At 60.7% G+C, this 18,111-nt stretch overlaps 1 protein-coding gene across 4 annotated transcripts in view; it reads left to right on the forward strand.

The window, feature by feature from the left end:
* Window positions 1-18,111, forward strand: part of PARVB (parvin beta) — a 103,204-nt gene that overhangs the window by 25,478 nt on the left and 59,615 nt on the right. The window contains exon 1 of one of the 4 annotated variants that reach the window (XM_019447148.2): window positions 2,516-2,608. The exons of the other annotated variants lie outside the window; for them this stretch is intronic. Within the exon in view, the coding sequence (XP_019302693.1) occupies window position 2,608 (1 nt within the window). The 5' untranslated portion in view covers window positions 2,516-2,607. Of the gene's footprint in view, window positions 1-2,515; window positions 2,609-18,111 lie in introns of those variants that run through there. 4 annotated transcript variants of the gene reach the window in all.

The raw sequence follows: 18,111 nt of genomic DNA on the forward strand, positions 1-18,111 counted from the left end.
CCACGAAGGTAGAGTTTGGTGTCACTTAGGAAGAGGAGTTGAGGAAGAGCGAGACAAGGGGGAAAGAGGGCGCCGTTCCTTTCTGGAATACAGTCAGTTCACGGTTCTTACGCCCTCCCCACAAACACTCGTCAGCAGATACGGAACCGCTCTTGGGCGGGGGGGACACAGGGCTAGGTTCCTTGGGGCATCTGGTCACGGTGTTTTCACGAACTGATGAACGTATAGCCTTGTTTTACGTGTGCTCCTGTTTAAAGAAACCTTATTTTATATTTTTGATTCATTAAAAATTTTTTTGAATATTTATTTTTCAGAGAGAGAGGGAGAGAGCAGGGGAGGGGCAGAGAGAGAGGGAGGCACAGAATCCGAAGCGGGCTCCAGGCTCCGAGCTGTCAGCACAGAGCCCGATGTGGGGCTCAAACCCACAAACTTCAAGATCGTGACCTGAGCCGAAGTCAGAGGCTGAACTGACTGAGCCACCCAGGCGCCCCAGTCGGTTTCCTTTTAAAAGCTAGGTAGCGTTTCCTTTCGTGACTGACCCTCTGTTATTTTTGTCCCCCTGGGAGCTGAGCACCGGCTCCGGGTATCTGCTTGGCTGACTTGGTGGCACAGAGGCGCTGACAGGAACCACCCCCCCTTCTTGTCCCAGGCTTTGTGAGCAGGGGACGCCCCATCTGCCTGGGCACTCGCGGTCTCCCAGCGGGAGCTGGCCAGGGCCTTCCTGCAGGAGCTCTGCTCAAGCTGAAGCGGCATCTCCCCGGGCACCGGTGCCATTTGCCGTCCTGGCCACGGGCGCTCTGTTAATTTTGGTTTTCCAGGGTTGTCCTAACAAAGCACCACAGGCCGAATGGCTTAAACCACAGAAACTTATGTGCTCACAGTCCTGGAGGGTGGAAGTCGGAGGTCAGGGCCCGTGGGATTGGTCTCCGTCCCTGGCTTGCAGGGGGGTGTCTTCCCTCTGTGTGCACAACACTGGCACCCGTCTCTCTGTGTGTCCGAATTTCCTCTTCTTATAAGGACACCGGTCAGATTGGATCGGGGTCCACCCATGGGACCTCATTTTACCTTGATCTCCTCTTTAATTTTTTTTAAACTTTTTAAAATTTATTTTTGAGAGAGAGAGAGACAAAGTGTGAGCAGGGGAGGGGCGGAGAGAGAGGGAGGCACAGAATCTGAAGCGGGCTCCAGGCTCCGAGCTGTCAGCACAGAGCCCGACGTGGGGCTCGAACTCACGGACCGCGAGATCATGACCTGGGCCGAAGTCGGACGCTCAACCGACTGAGCCACCCAGGCGCCCCCTTAATCTCCTCTTTAAAGGCTCTGTCTCCCAACACGGTCACGTTCTGATGTCCTGGGGGTGAGGACTCTGACATTTGAATTCTGGGGGGATACAGTTTAGCCCATAGACCCCCAAACACGAGAACCAGCCTCGGGACTGCACTGGCTTTGGGTCGCTCGTAGTTGCTGTCCCAGTTCCCCGGTGTCACCTCTGCGTGAACCTCGGTTTTGTACCATGTCTAGTTGGGGGGGTGGGTGCTGGGCGTCCCTGGAGGCTGGGATCCCGATGCCCGTGACTGCTCGTGGCCCTTGCCAGCCGGAGGCCCAGCTCCGGACGCCCGTGTCCCCGCTGGGCTCACGCACTTCTGTCTGAGCAAACCTGGGAACCGGAGAACGTACTGAGCGGCACCTGCAAGGAGATTGTGTTTCCGGGAGTTGGGGGTTGCTTCGTCATCGTCGCAAAGAAGAGCTAATAGCTAATGGCGCTTCCCGGTGCCAGGTGCCGTGTGAACTCGCCTATCCCAGTGACATCCCCACTCTCTAGATGTGGAAACACAGGCACGGGGCCTGTCCGGGTCCCCCAGCTCGGGGCGGGGGGGGCGGGGGGCAGGCGGGCCCGGCCTTGAAACCAGATGGCGTGTCCCGTGGCCAAAGCGGGGAGAAGGCCGGTTTCTGTTTCTGCTTCGCGTCTCCCCATTGCGGGCTGTCCCCTGGTCCTTCCGTCCCGGGAAGCCAGGAGGCACCACCCAGGGCACATCGACCAGCCTCCACAGTCTGGCCGCGGCTCTGGCTTCGGCTGTCTGTTTCTGGTGTCTGATTTCTGTTGTCGTGGAGACGGGGTGACAAACGTCCTCGGCGCTGGCCCTCCTGACGCGTCGTTGGCGGCCAGGATGCAGCCTGGGGCGCCGCGGGCCTGCCCCGTTGCCAGGCCTCTGGCGTCGGGCCGAGATCGGAGGCTTATCGGAGGCCCCAGCCCGCCGTGGTTTTTCCCAGAGCCAAATAAACACGAGCTGGGTCACACCGCGGGAGTGGACGCTGTCTTCCTTCCTTCTCTGTGCCCCGTGGGTTGGTTTTCCCGGAGCAGTTTGCTTGCCCACAAGGCCGTTGGCAGTGAGGATAGAAATAGCTCTTTGTGGTCGGCGGAGTTCTATCGTCGGAGAGCAGCCCCGTCCTCCGGGCACCCCGCTCCCTCACGGGCCTCAAGTCATGCCGTCCCCGCCCGTGTCCGTATATGAACGTGACGTGTGCCCCCGGCTCCCCGCCGGGTGCCCGCTGGCCTCCCGCTCCCCTGCATTTCTGACGCCTCTGCAGCCGCACCCCCGCCTGGCCAGTGAGTGCCCCCCGTTTTCTGACCGTTTTCGGCAGGAGTTCAACCCAGGCTGGCCCTTGCCCCTTCCCTGCTTCCTGGGGCGAGGGCTGTTCGGACCAGGGAGGGCCCCGGGCTGGCGGGACTTTTCACTTTTCCTGGGAAGGCGTGAGGACGGCGGGGTAGGAGGGTCCTCGGGAACCTCACCTCGGCCCAGACGGACGGGCACCTGCTCTGGGCGTCGAGGCGTGTGGGACGCTTCCATCCCTGGGTCTTTGGGCCCGGAAGAGTGGCGCTTTGGAACGTCTCGAGGGACGGACGGATTGCCACCAGGCTTCTGTTAGGGGCTCCCCGACGTGACGGGTTTTCCTGCAACGACCTTCTGGTTCTGTCTTCCCCCCGTACCTGGCTCTTCCCGTCGCCCCCGGATGAGAGATTCATCCTGTGTTTTCTTCGGCCACGGCAGATGGCGGAGGAGTTTGCGTCGAGGGCGTGGGGGTGCGTCCAGCTCTGCCCTCGCCGGCGCGATCATGGCAGCTGGTAGCGGTCACTCTGACGCCCCGTGTTCCCACCTGAGAAACGGAGAGGGGGGGACGGGCGAGGTGTCTCGTGCCAACCTCGTAACCTCGCAGTTGAGGACACCGGAGCCCGGAGGGGCCGAGTGCCCCACCCGAGGTCACACGGCGGTTGAGAGCTGGGGTCGGGTTCGTCTGGAGCTCTTCTCGCCGGCCCGCTGGCCACCTCCCTGGGGCCCGGAGGGGGGCGGTGAGATGCCGGCTGTTCAGATGCTCCTGTGCGTCTGGCAGCGAAAGACGGCTCCTTCCCACCCACCTGGTGGAGGAGAAGCCACGTTTCTCTTGGGCTCTGCCCGCTGGATCCTTACAGAAAAGGAGCTGATGCTCAGGTGGGCAAGGGAGGTCCCAGGCTGGGGCGCCTGGGGGGGCTCAGGCGGCGAAGCGTCTTACTCTGGGTTTCGGCTCAGGTCATGATCTCACGGTTCATGAGTTCGAGCCCCGCATCGGGCTCTGTGCTGGAAAGCATGGAGCCTGCTGAGGGTCCTCTCTCTCTCTCTCTCTCTCTCTCGCTCTCTCTCTCTCTTGCTCTCTCTCACTCTCTCTCTCTCTCTCCTTTCTCTCTGCACTTCCCTGCTTGCTCTCGCTAAATCAATCAATCAATCAATAAATGAACAAACTTGGGGAAAAAAAAAAAAAGAGGTCACAGGCTGATTTTTGCCCGTGCCTTGATCACGGGCTTTCTGTGGGCGTGTGGGGGACATTTCTGGAGGGGAGGCCGGCAGTTGAGGGAGGAGCTTAAGGAGACTGAATGCAGGGGGCTCCCTGCTTTGCTCCTCTGCCGCCCTCCAGAGACCGAAGGCCTTACCGTGAGGAGCAGAAAGCGTCTGAACCGGGCCTCTGGCTCTTCCCGTGCAGGGGTGGGCCGGGGAGGGGTGGGGGGAATGGGTGGCTGGCGGAGGGGCAGACCCTGCCACCCTCCCCTCAGGCTGTCAGGGGACCTTCTTGCCCCTTCTCCCGAAGCGCCAGGTAGCTGCCTTCCCTGTCTGTTCCCTGGGAGAGGGGCGAGGCACGAGGCACGGGAGCACAGTCAAGGCTCTGAGAAGTCCTGCAGAAAAAGTCTCGTGTTTAGCTCCACTCCCCCCACTCCTTCCTCTGCTTCCTCGACCCTGGCTTAATTCCCGCCAGACCTGGGAGCGCCCAGGTCCGTGGAGCCCACGTGGGGACCAGAAATGACGGGGATGAACGGGCAGGCACCTTGCTCACCTGGGCCCCACGGTATTCCCACTTTCTCGGGGTCTGTGGGCATCCCAAAGCTAGTTTAAAGCTGTGCCAAATGTACTCTCTGCCGGGAGCATACGGTGGCCGAAGGAGGCGGAGGTCCTTTAAACTCTCGGTTAGGAAAGGGGCCCTGGGCTCCCAAAGCTTGGGGACTGACGGGCGAGTACCCGGCTCCGCGGCCGCCTGCCCGCCCACCCCGCAGCCTGCTCTGCTTTGCACCCAGAGGCCTTTTCTGGAACGGCGCTCGACACCGGTGTGTCTGTCCCCTCCTGAGGCTTGCGGCCTGCTGCGCATGCAGGCAGGGTAGGCGTGACGGGGCTCAGGGTAGCAGGTGCGCATTTATTCTAGACGCTCAGCTCGTGGGACGGCGGCATGCAGATCCCGGCCCCTCTCTTCCTGGTCCTGGGGCCTCGGCCAGTCCTCTCTCTTCCTCGTCTGTAAAGTGGGGATAAGGGAGGTGGCCTGCCTCACTGCACTTAGACCCCCCACGGCCATCCACGGGCACCCGGAAGGCACCGCTCTTGCCGTGTCACTGCCTGTTGTCGTCTCGTGTTCTGCCTCCCCTCTCCCTCCTCCCACCCGTGGGGATCCGGGACCGGGAGAGGTTTCTAAGGTTTCTTAACTGCCCGTGACTCCCCCTGACTGCTGCGTCGTGGGCAGCACTTGGTCGCTGGGGAGACTTGGTTCCAGTAGGAATGTCAAACTTGGCTGCCTCTCCTCGGGCAGGTCGGCTGTGTGCAGAGCCTCCGGTCCCCGGTCTGCAGTGGCAGGGGCAGCCCGAGTGAGCTCGTGGAGGAGGATGTTGGGGGGCGGGGGGGGCTCCCCGTAGACAGACTTCCTTCCTCCGCGGCGCCAGGTCCGGCCATCTCTGTCCCCACCCCGAAGGCCGTCGCTCGCTGCCCTTGCGGGTGGGGGATTTCGAGGTGGGGGGTGGAATGGGGCAAGGCAGTGGGACCTTGAGAACGGAGACGTGGCAGTTTGTTGAGCGGGACTTCAGAGACATCCTCTCTGCCCGGCTTATTAGCCAGCCTCCTGCTACAGGAGGTCCCAGAACAAAAGGACACACGTTTCCCACCTGCTGGGAACGTGGGGCCGGGGACTGGCACCGTCTCCCCGCCAGCCTTGTGGGCCAGGGTCCTTCAAGACTCAGTCCCGAGGTTACCTCCTCCAGGAAGCCTGCCTGGACTGCCGCCTGTTCCCTCTCCGGTCCCTCCACTCTTTGTGTCCTGGATGCTGAGGCCTCGGGGCAGGGCCTGTGTCCGTGTCCTTGCCCTGCCAGGCCTGGTTGCTGGTGGATGTCCGCTAGGGGGTCGCCGGGTGAGTAGATGAGCAGAAGTAAACTGAGCCCAGTCCCCTCGCGGCTCAGCTGTAAATGTGCATCGAAAGCCAGCCTTCTTCTGTGAAGTGGAGGAAATATCGACCGAAAGTGGACGAACACAGGCGCGCCTGCCCTCCCCACCCCCTGACCGTTAGCCCCTGTTTGCAAACAAAGAGGGGCCGGGGACTGAACCGCGTCCCTCAGTTTCTCCAAAGGCAGATGTTCTGTGCAGCTGGGGAAGCAGGTGCGCTTTGAATTGGGGTCCGCTGGGCGGAAGTCGGGGTCACCCCACTCCCACCCGCGGAGGCCCGGGAGGGAGCCCCCCTCGGAAGGGGTGACCTTCCCCACCCCTTCCCCTCCGACCCGACCTGCTCACCAGCCCACACTCAGCGGCCCCTCAGAACTTCGTGCTAAAGCCGTGCGGTCCTGTCGCCTGTGCGGCCGACTGCGTGAGCAAAGCGGACAGAGGGCGGTCGCGGGACCGTGACCCTGGGCTGGGTCAGGGGAGCATTCGACAGCAGCTGTCCCGGCCGCACACTTGGCTGGCGGGTCCAGCCGTCCCCGCCTCGCCCCTGCTGTCACCATTGTGCAGAGCCTCGCCGCCCTGCGGGAGCCGTGGCTTCCTTGGGGACGGAGGGGGCCTGGTTGCCGGGACAACCAGAGGTGAGGGGGTGGGAGGCCAGGCCTCCGGCAAATGGCTGAGCCTCCCGCAGCCCCAGAGAGCGAGCGAGCGAGCGGGCGCCCCAGCGGGGCGGGCTGATCCTGGACTGCAGGGCATAGTATCAGAGGATCCCTGTCAGCACCTCCCCCCTAGGAAGGGGGTACGGGATGGGGGGCAGTAGGCGTTACTCGCTGCCTCCTCCCTGTGTCCCCACCGCCCCCCAGCTGCCCGGCGGGGCCGGGGAGGGTGTGTGGGCACGAGCGTGTGGCCGAGGGCCCAGCGCGCAGCAGGGTAATGAAGAGAGATGCGCACAGCTGCTGAGCTCGGGCCCCCACCCCGTGTCCACACTGGACTCGTCATCCAGCAGAGGGACAGAAGAGCGGGCTGTCCCTCTGTGCCAAGGACACCCACCCCGCGTGTTCCCCGGAGGCCGGAGGTGGGGCCTGGGTGGACCTTTGTCCCGAGGGTCTAGGGTCAGGGACCCTGCCCCGCCCCGGCCACGTAGGCGGAGGGATGCCCACGCCCTACGCCTAGTTCTGCTCTGTTATCGTGCGACATCGTCAGGCTGTTACTATTTTAATACTGCATCGTCTCCAACAGGAACAGGTGCTCCCTGAGTGCAGGGCCCTCTGTCCCCTCGGAGCCCAGGGTGCGGTCTGCAGAGCCCAGGACGGCCGGGCGGGGTCCCTGACGGCCCCGTGAGATTCCGACCCGAGCGAGGGTCCCAGGGAGTCCCCGCCTGGCCAGCTTCTGGGGGTCCCGAGGCGGCTGCAGGAGGGCTTTTCCCCCTCGACACCGTTCGTGCTTTGCACCAGATGATTCTCGGTGGCGGGACCGGCCGCGGGCGGGTGTGGAGCGGCTTCGCGCACTAGATGCCAGTAACACCTCCTGCCTCCAGGTGGACGGCCGTAACCGCGTCCGGACGCTGCCAGGCCCCTGGGGGACAGAACTGTCCCCGGAGGCTGGGGGAGGGGGGCCGGCGAGATGCAGGGGACAGCGTCCCGGCGCTCAGGGCCACGCGCGGCTGTGCACGGACGTCTTTTGAAGGACGGCAGGACAAATCCCCGTTTTCCCGGCTCCGTGCAGGAGTGGGAAGGGTATCCTGTGCCTGCCAGAGACCAGGTCACGGCCGGTCCGGGCCCGCGGGGCGCACGTCGGTAGATCCCTCCGGCCCCTAAGCTGAGGCGCCTCTACCCCACGTGCAGGTGAGAACACGGAGGGTCCCGGGTGTCCACAAATGCGGAGGGTGCCTGGGCCCCACTCTGCCGCAAGAGCCCCGCAGACGGGTGGCTTGGCAGAAACTCATTCTGTCACGTGGGGAGGCCGGAAGTCCAAAGTCAGATGTCAGCTGCATCGTGCTCCCTCCGGGGGCTCAAGGGGAGGATCGGCCTTGCCTTCTCCGGCCTCTGGTGGCTTCAGGTGCTCCTGGGCTTATGGCTGCACGATTCTGGTCTTTGTCTCTGTCTTCACGTGGCTGCCTTCTCTCTCTCTTTAAAAAAAAAATTTTTTTTTTTTAATTTTTTTTTTTAACTTTTTTTTTTTTTTTTTTTTTAATTTATTTTTGAGACAGAGAGAGACAGAGCATGAACGGGGGAGGGGCAGAGAGAGAGGGAGACACAGAATCGGAAGCAGGCTCCAGGCTCTGAGCCATCAGCCCAGAGCCCAACGCGGGGCTCGAACTCACGGACCGCGAGATCGTGACCTGAGCTGAAGTCGGCCGCTTAACCGACTGAGCCACCCAGGCGCCCCTAAAAAAAATTCTAAATATTTATTCTTGAGAAAGAGAACAGGGAAGGGGCAGAGAGAGAGAGAGAGGGAGACACAGAATCCAAAGCAGGCTCCGGGCCCCTAGCTCTCGGCACAGAGCCCGACACGGGGCTCGAACCCACGGACCTCGAGATCATGACCCGAGCCGAAGTCGGACGCTCAACCGACAGAGCCCCCCGGGCGCCCCATGTCTTTGTCTTCGGGGCACCAGCGGTCAGGGTGGCCTTGTCTCAGAAATATCCGCAGAGACACTGTATCCAGATAAAGCCACATTCGGGGCACGGGGGCGAGGGCTGCACCATGTATTCCGGGGGCTAAACTTCAACCCTTCGTAGCACGTGATGGGTTCTTGCACATCTTCCGGATCTGGCTGCCTCCCAAGGGCCGGTACAGCCCAGAGGAGGGAGGCCTCCCTGAAGAAAGCGTGCGGGGCTCTAAGGAGGGAGGCGTGCCCGGCGGGCCTCTGGGAGGCAGGCACCCGTGTCGGCGTTTGGGGAACCGCGTGGGCTCATTGTTCGTTCTGATCGAATGTCGTCCGCACGCGGCTCAAGAACTCGGAGATACGACCTGCGGGTCTTTAAACTTTACAACGAAGGAAGCAGCCGTTCGAGGAGCCATAGAGAGTCACACGGGCGGCGTGTTAGTCAGGCTTGGGGACGTAAGTGCAAAGGCCCGGCTCCTTGAAAGCCAGGGGCGGCTTACAGAGCGTGGCGGGGAGCCCCGGATCGGCGTCCCAGGCCCCGGTCCTGCCCCGCTCCCCACCAGCCTCGCTTGCCTCCTCATGTCGGAGCGGAGACCGTGGCGAGCACTGGGAGAAGCTGCCTTGCCCGAGATCACAGCCGGGTGGGTAGTCAGACCGGACCTGCTTCACCTGAGTCCTCCTCCTGCCCAACCGCCCCCGCCCCCCCCACCCCTGCCTGCACCTGCAGAGCCTGCTCGGGTCCCGGCACACGTGGGCGAAGCCACAACGAGGTACCTTTTCTTCGTCGGCTTGCTGACGAGCTCCCGGTACCGGTGTCTCCCGAGGCCGGGCGCCGACTCTGGCGTCTGGGCCGGTGTTTCCTGTTGGTAGCGACTTGCGCGATGACCTCGAGAAAGAATGGGTTGACAGCGGCTGGGGCTGCTGCCCGGGATGCCGGGGGGCCGAGATCTAGAGCAGCGGAGGCGGGACTGAGAAGACGCATAGGGCAGGTGCTCCTGGGGCCTAGAGCCAGACGCAAAGGGTCAGGCCCAGAGAGGTGGTCGGGAGGGGCAGGCGCCTAGCACGTCCCCGGCTGCTCCCCGTGACCCGTTCAGTAGCCAGGCGCGGGAGGAGGTGAGGAGCACGGTGGCCGCGTGGGCCGCTGTGGTGGCCGGTCCTGAGCAGCTGCAGGGACGGGAGCCACCTCGGGTCTCGCGAGGACACGAGTGCATCCTGTTCCTTCTGCAGCTAAGGTGACAAGGTGACTCGTGTCAGTGGGTTTGCCACCACGAAGCCGGCCTTCTCCGGCCCCATCGTCACACGAGCGTGACCTGGGACGCTCGGGGACAGTTGCGTTTTTATCCACGGCGTTGGCTGGACGCATCCTCTGTGCTCGCGTGTGTCCGTTCCGCTCGTGTGACCCAGGCTGTGCCTGTTTCAATCACGGTTGTGTCCCCGGGGCTTGTCAGCCTGGGGTCTGGCACACAGTAGGTGCTCAGTAAAACGGGCGCAGCCAAAGAATGTTCTGGGCCTTTTGAAGTGACGTGGCGTAGCTGGGGCCGTCTCGAGGCCGTATGAGTTTCCTGTGGTTGCAGTAACAAATCACCACGTTCCGCGGTTCAGAACAACACCGACGTACCGTTCTGGAGGTCTTACGTCCTCAAATCCAGGCGTAGGCAGGGCTGCCCGCCTTCTGGAGGCTCCGGGGAGATTGCGTTTCCTTGACTTCTCAGCTCCCAGAGGCTCCCGTGTTCCTTGTCGTGGGGCCCGTCCTGCATCTGCAAAGCCAGCAGCCCGGTGTCTTCGGGCCTCTCCCTGTCTCTGCCGTCTCCTTGCTCACGGTTCACTTGTGTCGTTTTTTAAAGGACCCTTGCAGTGTCTTTGGCCCCCCCCGGATGAGCCAGGATAATTCCCCGTGTCACGATCCGTAACTTAATCACACCTACAAAGGCGTTCTGCCGTGCAAAGTCACGGGTTCCAGGGATGAGGATGGAAATATCTTTGGGGGAAAGCGGGGCGTTATCCAGCCGGGCACGGGGGCCCTAGAAGAAAATTGCCCTTAGGAGCTCCAAAGAGGAGCACCGGAGGGGGATGTCAGAGTCCTGAAACGTTCACTCGTTCGTTCATCGACAGTTTCACCGTTGACTGGCCGTGTGTGTCCTCTGGGCCGGGCCCCGTGCACCTGCCCTTACCAGCAGCAGGTGCACACAGATGCCTCAGACGCGGTCATACTCGAAAGGGCGACAACAGCACGGGGCCCACGGGATTGTGTGGGGTGCCGTGGGGAGCCTCCCTTTGGCCGGCGGGGAGGGGTTCCCCCCATTGGCTTCTAGCTGCTCCTTTGGGGCTTTCCCTCCGAAGGCTGGTCACCGGGAAACCCTCGTGGGTCGTGACGGTCCTTCCCCTTTGTTGCCTGGAGTGTTGCATCCATTCGGGGTGGGTGGTGTCCTGTTTGCCCAGGCGGGCCACCTGAAATGCCACGTCGGCCCCTGGAGTATCTCAGCTGGGGGCGTAGCTGCCAGCCCCAGGGCTGCCCCAAAGCCACCTGCTTTGGGAAGGTGCCCCTCTGCCCAGCGGACCAGATTCTCTAGTTTGGATGGAACCTTTAGCAGATGGTATGTGGTCTAACTTGCACTGGCGGAGATGGGCCACTAGAGGGCGCTATCCTTCAGGCGGTTTCCGCACACGCTTCCCTGGTTTTTTCTCTAGTTGAGGTTTCTTGTGGCAGGTGCACATGGAATTTTGTGTGTGTGTGTGTGCGTGTGTGTGTTTAACGACTTAATGATTTAATCTTCTTATTTTCTCAGCAGAGCACGCTTTGGATTTCCCCGAATACAATGGGACATTACTGATCAGGTTAATTAATACGAGTTCGCCGAGCAGGGACCAGGCGAACTTGCTTCACTGGGCTTTGTTTTTCCCTGCCGTTTCCATTTTCTCTTTATTAAGCAGACTTCTCTCCTGGTGTGTTAACCTTGTTGGGCTTGTCCGCTCCTGGAAATGACCAGATTTCCTTACCCGCCCCCCGCCCTTGGTCGGGGCACCCTGCCCCACTTGGCCCCAAGGGGCCGTGGCCGATAAGCATAAGGGGAGACGTCGCACGTCGATGTGGCTTTTTTGACAATTCTGAGTTTCATTTGGGGGTGGTTTCCCTCCTCTGCCCCCACCTAATGCTTGTTCTAGATCCTTCCTCCCTCTTTGTTGACTCATGGCAGATTTTCATGACCAGTGATTGAAATTGTTTCCACGTCCTCACCGAAACCCGGCACGATTGATTGGTAGAAATGTGATAAACTCACCGTCCGCAAATCAAGGGAACAGAGCACACACATCCCATCCAGATTAGCACGGATGCAGCCAGGATGCAGTGATTACCAGGCATTGGTGCGAAGGGCGGGGGGGAGGGGGACCGAGAAAGCAGGAGGCAAAACCGGACGGCCCTTTTGGGGGGTCAGGGGAGGCTGGCCGCGGGGACGTGGGTCCAGCTGTTCGTCAGCTCACGGACATGTGCCAAAGGGCACCCCCTACATGATATGATGTTGGCCCTTGAGGTTTTCGGGAAGCCAGGATTCTTCGTCACCCTCAGAAAAGCAGGTTTGCCTGCGGGGGGGGGGGAGCTCTCCCCCATCCTTTGTTCCTGGCATGTTTATGCATTTTAATTTCACTGTGAGTCACTTGAGACATGCTTCTGAGCCTCCCGTGGGCTCTGACTTCCTTGTCCTGGTCGCCGGTCACCATTCGCGGTGGCTGGCCTTGGCTCCCTGCTGGCAGACTTTGGGCGGCACCTTGGGCTTCAGAATTGGCGTGGCGGGGGGCAGGGGGGTCACACCGTGTTGCTGGCACCGTCCAGCCGCCATCGTGGCGTTTTAGGTAGAGTCGAGGTTCTGTTACAATTCAGCCTAATTAGCGTCTGTTTTAAATGCTCGGCCACCAGATAAAGATGTTCGCGGTGATGCCTGTGCAATAAATTAAGGATCTTTGAGATCCGATCATGCCTGGTTTGCAGTGAAGTGGATGTTTCCACGTCTGGATTCTTTGGGAATGGGCGACGTGGGGGTTCGTGGCCTCTTGTCATCTGAACGTTCAGTTAATGAGGCCGTCCCACCCCTCGATACTCACAGATGCCTGAGGCTGTCGGGATTCGGTTCGACTCGGTCCCATCAGGTGAACGCACCTTCGTGGGGTCGTCTCCATGCGGGGCCGACCCCTGGGGACGCAGGGGTGAGGGAGGCCGGCCTCTGCCTCCGGGACTCTGTCATCCGGCGGTGAGACGTGCACACATCCCCAAGGTCGTAGCCTCCGGGAGCACCGGGGCTGTGAGTCAGCTCACGGCCAGACCCTGCAGACGTTCATGGTGCCCGGCCCCCTGGGTGAACCTGTCAGGTGGGTGACTCTCCATGACGCTGGGCCCTCCCTGTCACCCAGCGCAGATGCTGATGGCAGGACCGAAGGGGAGAGCCAACGCTTCCCGCTCCGCTGTTTCTCGTTAAATTAGTTGTCACGACAACCTCACGGTCGTGTCTGGTTATTATCCCTCTGCGGGGGAAAGACAGTAAAAGACGGAAGGAGATGAAGCTCGTGCCCAAGGTCATTCTGTGATGCACCTGCAGAGCCTCTGTGCTCGCTGTTCTGCCCGTCCCAGCACCCGCCCTGGGCCCGGGGGGCTTTGGAGGAGGGCACAGGGCCCTGGAAGAATGGAGGTGGGCAGCGAACTGTAAGAGCGCACGGCGTGTTGGGCTGGTTCAGCTGCAGGCTGTGGTGCTGCTGGAGGAGGCACAGCCTGTGCAAAGGTCCTGGGGCGCCCGTGCCCGGCCCCGAGCTCTTCAGTGGCGCCTGGGGGTAGGGTGCCATGGGGAGGGATTTGGTCTTTGTGCAGGGAGGCAGTGGAGGACGGGGACGGTCTCTGGGCACTGGAGTGACCTGATGGGCTGTGTTCACGGGACACAGTCTTGAGAACCCGTGGGAGCTGGACCGGAGGGGAGGGACCAGGAACCCGAGACCCGCAGAGACTAGAGCGGACGCCCCGGCCTTGCGCTCGTCCCGCCACAGTATCCGGCCCCCGAAGAGTCTCCCTGCGGCATCCGGGAGGTGGCTTGAACGAGCTGACCCATTTACTCCCCGCCTGAGCAGCCGGCACGTCGACTCGCCCCTAAAGGATCAGTCATCCTTCGTGAGCCGGCAGCCCAGACCCCTCCCGTGTCCCGGTTTCTGCTCGCCAGGCGGTTTATGTGGTAAAGCTGACATTTCCCGTTCACCTGAAAGTCTTTCTTCCCGCCTCCTTCCCACAGACAATTGGTTTTTCTGTGGTCCTGGCATTTTCCTGATCAGCCAGGGCGAAGGCGAAGAAAAGGCCTGATCTGGGTCGGGAAATTCTCTGTTTGACATCAGCTTCTGAGCTCCAGGCTTTTTTTTTTTTTTTTTTTTTTTAATATTTATACCGAAGCAACTTTTGGTATTCAGAAGGCCTGCTTTCCTGGAGACGGGCGGACGGCTTTGTTCTTGCCGGTCTCTGCTCCGGGTGCCTGCAGCAGGTGGCTGGTCGGCGTGCACCCGCGGGCGGCCGAGGTCTGCTCCAGAGGCAGCTTGTCCCAATATGTCCCTAACTGCAGAGCAGAGTCCTCCCTCCTGGGTCCTCGCCCTCCGCACGGCCACATCACAGTAATTGGGTCCTTGGTGACCCACGACTGCCAGGCTAATGTAAGCCTTAATGGAAACTCTCTTTTCCCACCCAATTAAGTGGCTGGAGGTGGAATGTTTGGCAAGAACAGTCTGTTCCCTGCTCTTCTGACTTTGTGCCTCTCACCTAAATTCTCCGCTCAGCCCCGTTTTGTCTACGTAAACACGTAGTCGTTCGTTCCTTCCCTAAATATTTATCGCACGCTTCATGTCAGGCTTCGTGCAAGATACGAGGTCATGGTCCGGACCAGCACCTGGCGCCTCTACAGCCCTGGGGGGGGGGGGGCAGGGTGCAGGGAGGCGGACACACCCCACAGCCACGTGACAGGGGGTAAAAGATTGTAGTTGTCGCGTGCAGGGGGCTTGGGAACCGGAGGAGCCCTAACTCTGTCTAGGGCATGAGCGCAAACGGAACGCTGTCCTGACAAATCCGGGGGCTGTAGTTGGAGTTAGCCGGATGGAAACAGGTCGGGTTCGCTCATCACGGATTTGGGGGGTTTGGGTTTTACCCCGGAGCCGGTGGGAGCCGTGGTGTGGATTACACCATGGTTAGCTTTGCGTGCCGGGAGGACTGCTGTATCAGACGGGACTCAGTTTGCAAATGACAGGAAACTCAACCCAAAGTGGAACAGGAACAAGACGGAATCCCCCGTTGCGTTTGACAGAAAGAGCTGCCTGTGGCTGGCCTCAGGTGAGGCTTGATCCAGCACACGGATGGTGTTGCTGAACTGTTCCCTCCGTCCTGTTGACCCTGTCTTCATTTCCAGGGTCGACTGGGGGGGGTACGATGAAGGTACCGCTCCCACGGGCATCCTTGCTGGATCGAGGCCGTTGGGAGAAAGTGCCCGTCTCATTCTGCATTCCCAGCATGGTCTCCCTGTGGCCGCTGACCCTGATCAGGGCAAGCACGTTCCTGCCTCGATAACTGTGTTTTGGGGAGAATAGCATACCCATTGGCTCCACTGGGGTTGGAGGCAGATCCCCTGGATTGTAAGTCCCGAGAACGGTGGGTAGATGCTGGGCTCCGTTTGACCAGAAGAAGGGCGACCGGGCGCCGGAGAGAAGAAACAGCAGAGTCCAGGATGGTCACCTGCAGAAGCGGAGAGGCTGAGGCGGGACCCGCGGGAGGCTGAGTGGCCCTCCTGGTGACGGGTTCCTCCCCTCTCCCCACCGGCTGCCCCTAGGACCGGACACAGGATGCGGGGTCTGAGGAGGGTCCTGTCTAGCGTCTCAGTTCCTCTCTGTGCCCTTTGCGTGTATATGTGTGTCGGGAACTTTCCACCTTCAATCACCCACGGCTCCAGATTGAGGTTATCGTTTGCGGTGGCTTCTTGTGGTCAGGGCTGTGCTGTGGGGTTCCCTCTTTTGATTTCCCTGTCCCTCCAGATTGCGTGCTGTGTCCCCTGAGGCTGGGGCAGTGCTGCCGGGGGAACCCCAGCCCAACGGCGTGGGCACCAGCCCTTTGGAAAAGAGGGTCTCGGGAGAAGCCAGGGTGGCAAGATGATCGCCATGGGGACAGGCAGTTCTGCATCTGGCTCAAGATCGAGAACAGGGATTTGGAGAAGGAGCGAAATTCTGGGTTCCCCCTCCCGCAGGCAGGAAACGGTCTGTGCTTCCCTCCGACCCCGCTAGAAGCTGGGAGATGTTGTGGTTTGGGGTCGGGTGCTCGGATCCATCCCTAACCAGCTGTGCCAGCTCGGATGTGGCTCGCTCTTTTAGAGACCTCGTCCCTGGTGGGAGCCTGGCATGATAGCGCGGGGAAGATGTGCTCAGTAAATCTCCTTCCTTCCTGGGGAGGCAGTCACCTGGGGCAGGCGCTGGCCGGGTAGAAAGTTGCTGAAACGTGGCCCCTGTCTTCATCTCTGAAAGGGACACAGAAGTCGACTTGCTCGCCGGTTTGGATTTCAGGGGGCTGGTGGGGTGTGCTCGTGTCTTCTAAGTTCTTGCTGCTCTCGGCCCGGCATCAGCAGCATCACCCTGGGGTGACGGTTACTGACGCTGAGCCTCGGACCCCGCCCAGACCTGCTGGATCAGCCTGTGAGCCCAGGGGGATCCCAAGTTTAGTGCCTCGGGGGTGAGTGGTCAGCCAAGGCCCCAGGGCAGGCTCTGGCTGATGATGGGAGGCGGGGGACGATTGGCATCCCAGCGGTGACAACAGGGGTATCCACGGTGATGTCCTCCTAGGGCTGGTCTCCCTCTGCAGGTGCCCCCTGCTGGGTTCCCCAGGATGTGGCCCCTGAGCCCCCCTCCCACACCCTTCCCAGGCTGATCCAGGCAGCGTGCATTTCCCTGGTGTCACTGGAGACAGAAGGCATGCAATGATCTTTTCCGTCAAAGCACAGAGGAGCAGCACAGGGTCTTAAAACGGCACCGAGGACAGGGGATTCCAAGGTTCTGAGCTGTGTAGATGCCTCTTGCATCCAGCAGAAGGTATTCCTCTGAGCCTGTGGGTGATGACAGAGTCACCCGGGGGCGACCTATTTCTTCACCCCCAAACTTACGGCTTCTCTCTTGCCCACACGTGAAGGCACAGGCGTGTGGCCCTCTGTGACTTCCTCGGGGTGGGGGTGGGGGGGGGGTCTGCTGCAGACAGAGCTCTCTTCCCGCAGGGCCGCCTGGCAAGGCGAGTTCTGCGCCTCGGCCCTTCCTGGCCTCAGAGGTGAGCACCCCGGGACAGGCTCGGCTGCGGCAGGGCCCCCCTCCCTGCGGCATTGGCTGTCGTGAGCTTTGGGGCCGGGGGCACGTCCTCCAAGCACAATGTCCTAATAACTTTATTTCACAAGAACGTAGGAATACGGCCACGGCCAAGCCTTCCCCGTCTCCTCCTTTCCTCTGCCCTCCCCGCTCCCAGAGGTTTAACACTGTCCTTGTCATTGGGGACCGGGGCCTGTCCTTCTCTTCTCTATAAGTTTAGATGCATACACCTAGGAACATATCGCTTTGAGTCTCTGATTGTGCTGTTTGCATAAATATCACGCCGGATTGTCTTGAAACCTGTTTTTTATTTATTTTTTAATGTGTATTTACTTTTGAGAGAGAGAGAGAGAGACAGAGCACGAGCAGGGGAGGGGCAGAGAGGGGGAGACCCAGAATCCGCAGCAGGCTCCAGGCTCTGAGCTGTCAGCACAGAGCCCGACGCGGGGCTCGAACTCACGGACCGCGAGATCGTGACCTGAGCCAAAGTCGGACGCTTAATGGACTGAGCCACCCGGACGCCCCTGACACCTGCTTTTTACAATTCAACACCATGATGCATATTGAACTTAATTAATTATACATTGGGCACCTGGGTGGCTCAGTTGGTTAAGCGTCCCAACTCTTGATCTCAGCTCAGGTCTTGATCTCAGGGTTGTGAGTTTGAGTCCTGCGTGGGGCATGGAGCCTACTTAAAAAAAAAAAAATAAATAAAATAATATATATATACGTATACCTACATTCATCCCATTAGTGCTTTCTCTGCTAGGTCCTGGGCCAGGCCGTTGGATGCCAGGGGCCAGGACACATCCTTCCCCTCCGTCTCCTGCCGGCTCACGACGATCGGCACAGTGAGGACAGGCTCCGTCTGGTTCTCCCCTTAGTGCCCGGCCAAGTGGCGACAACGTAGGTGACCCTCGATGGGTGTTGGCTAGATCAGCAGGCTGTAGGACCCGGCCCGAGGCTTGCTTGCTGCTGCCCCAACGGGACAGATCTTTAGCCGCGAGCTCTTGATGTGAGGTCAGTAACGCCTGCTGACCTCCTGTGGATTTCGCTTTCTTGACATGCTCGCACGTTTATTTTCGCCGGTAAACGTCGAGAGCCGGGGTAGAACCGTGTGCCCCGGCAGAGCGAAACCCCATAAATCAGATGTCAGACCGAGCGACCCGTGTGGTTTGGGTAACCGTCACGGTACTTTTTTGTTGCTGTGGTGTTGTCTGTGCGGTTCAGGCACTCATCCTCCGCCGAGAAATGACCGCGAGTTAAACACACACAGATACACGGAGCTCGAGACGGTGGGCCGGCGTGCTCGTGCCGAGGCCAGATGTCATTCCTCAGGAAGAACCAGCCGGATCTGCCACTTTAAAGGTTGAGAGGCTCAGGGGCGCCTGGGTGGCTCAGTCGGTTGAGCGTCTGACTTTGGCTCAGGTCACGACG

Source organism: Panthera pardus, unplaced genomic scaffold (genome assembly GCF_024362965.1).
Source record: "Panthera pardus isolate Hobbes unplaced genomic scaffold, ASM2436296v1 HiC_scaffold_6, whole genome shotgun sequence".
NCBI lineage: Eukaryota > Metazoa > Chordata > Mammalia > Carnivora > Felidae > Panthera > Panthera pardus.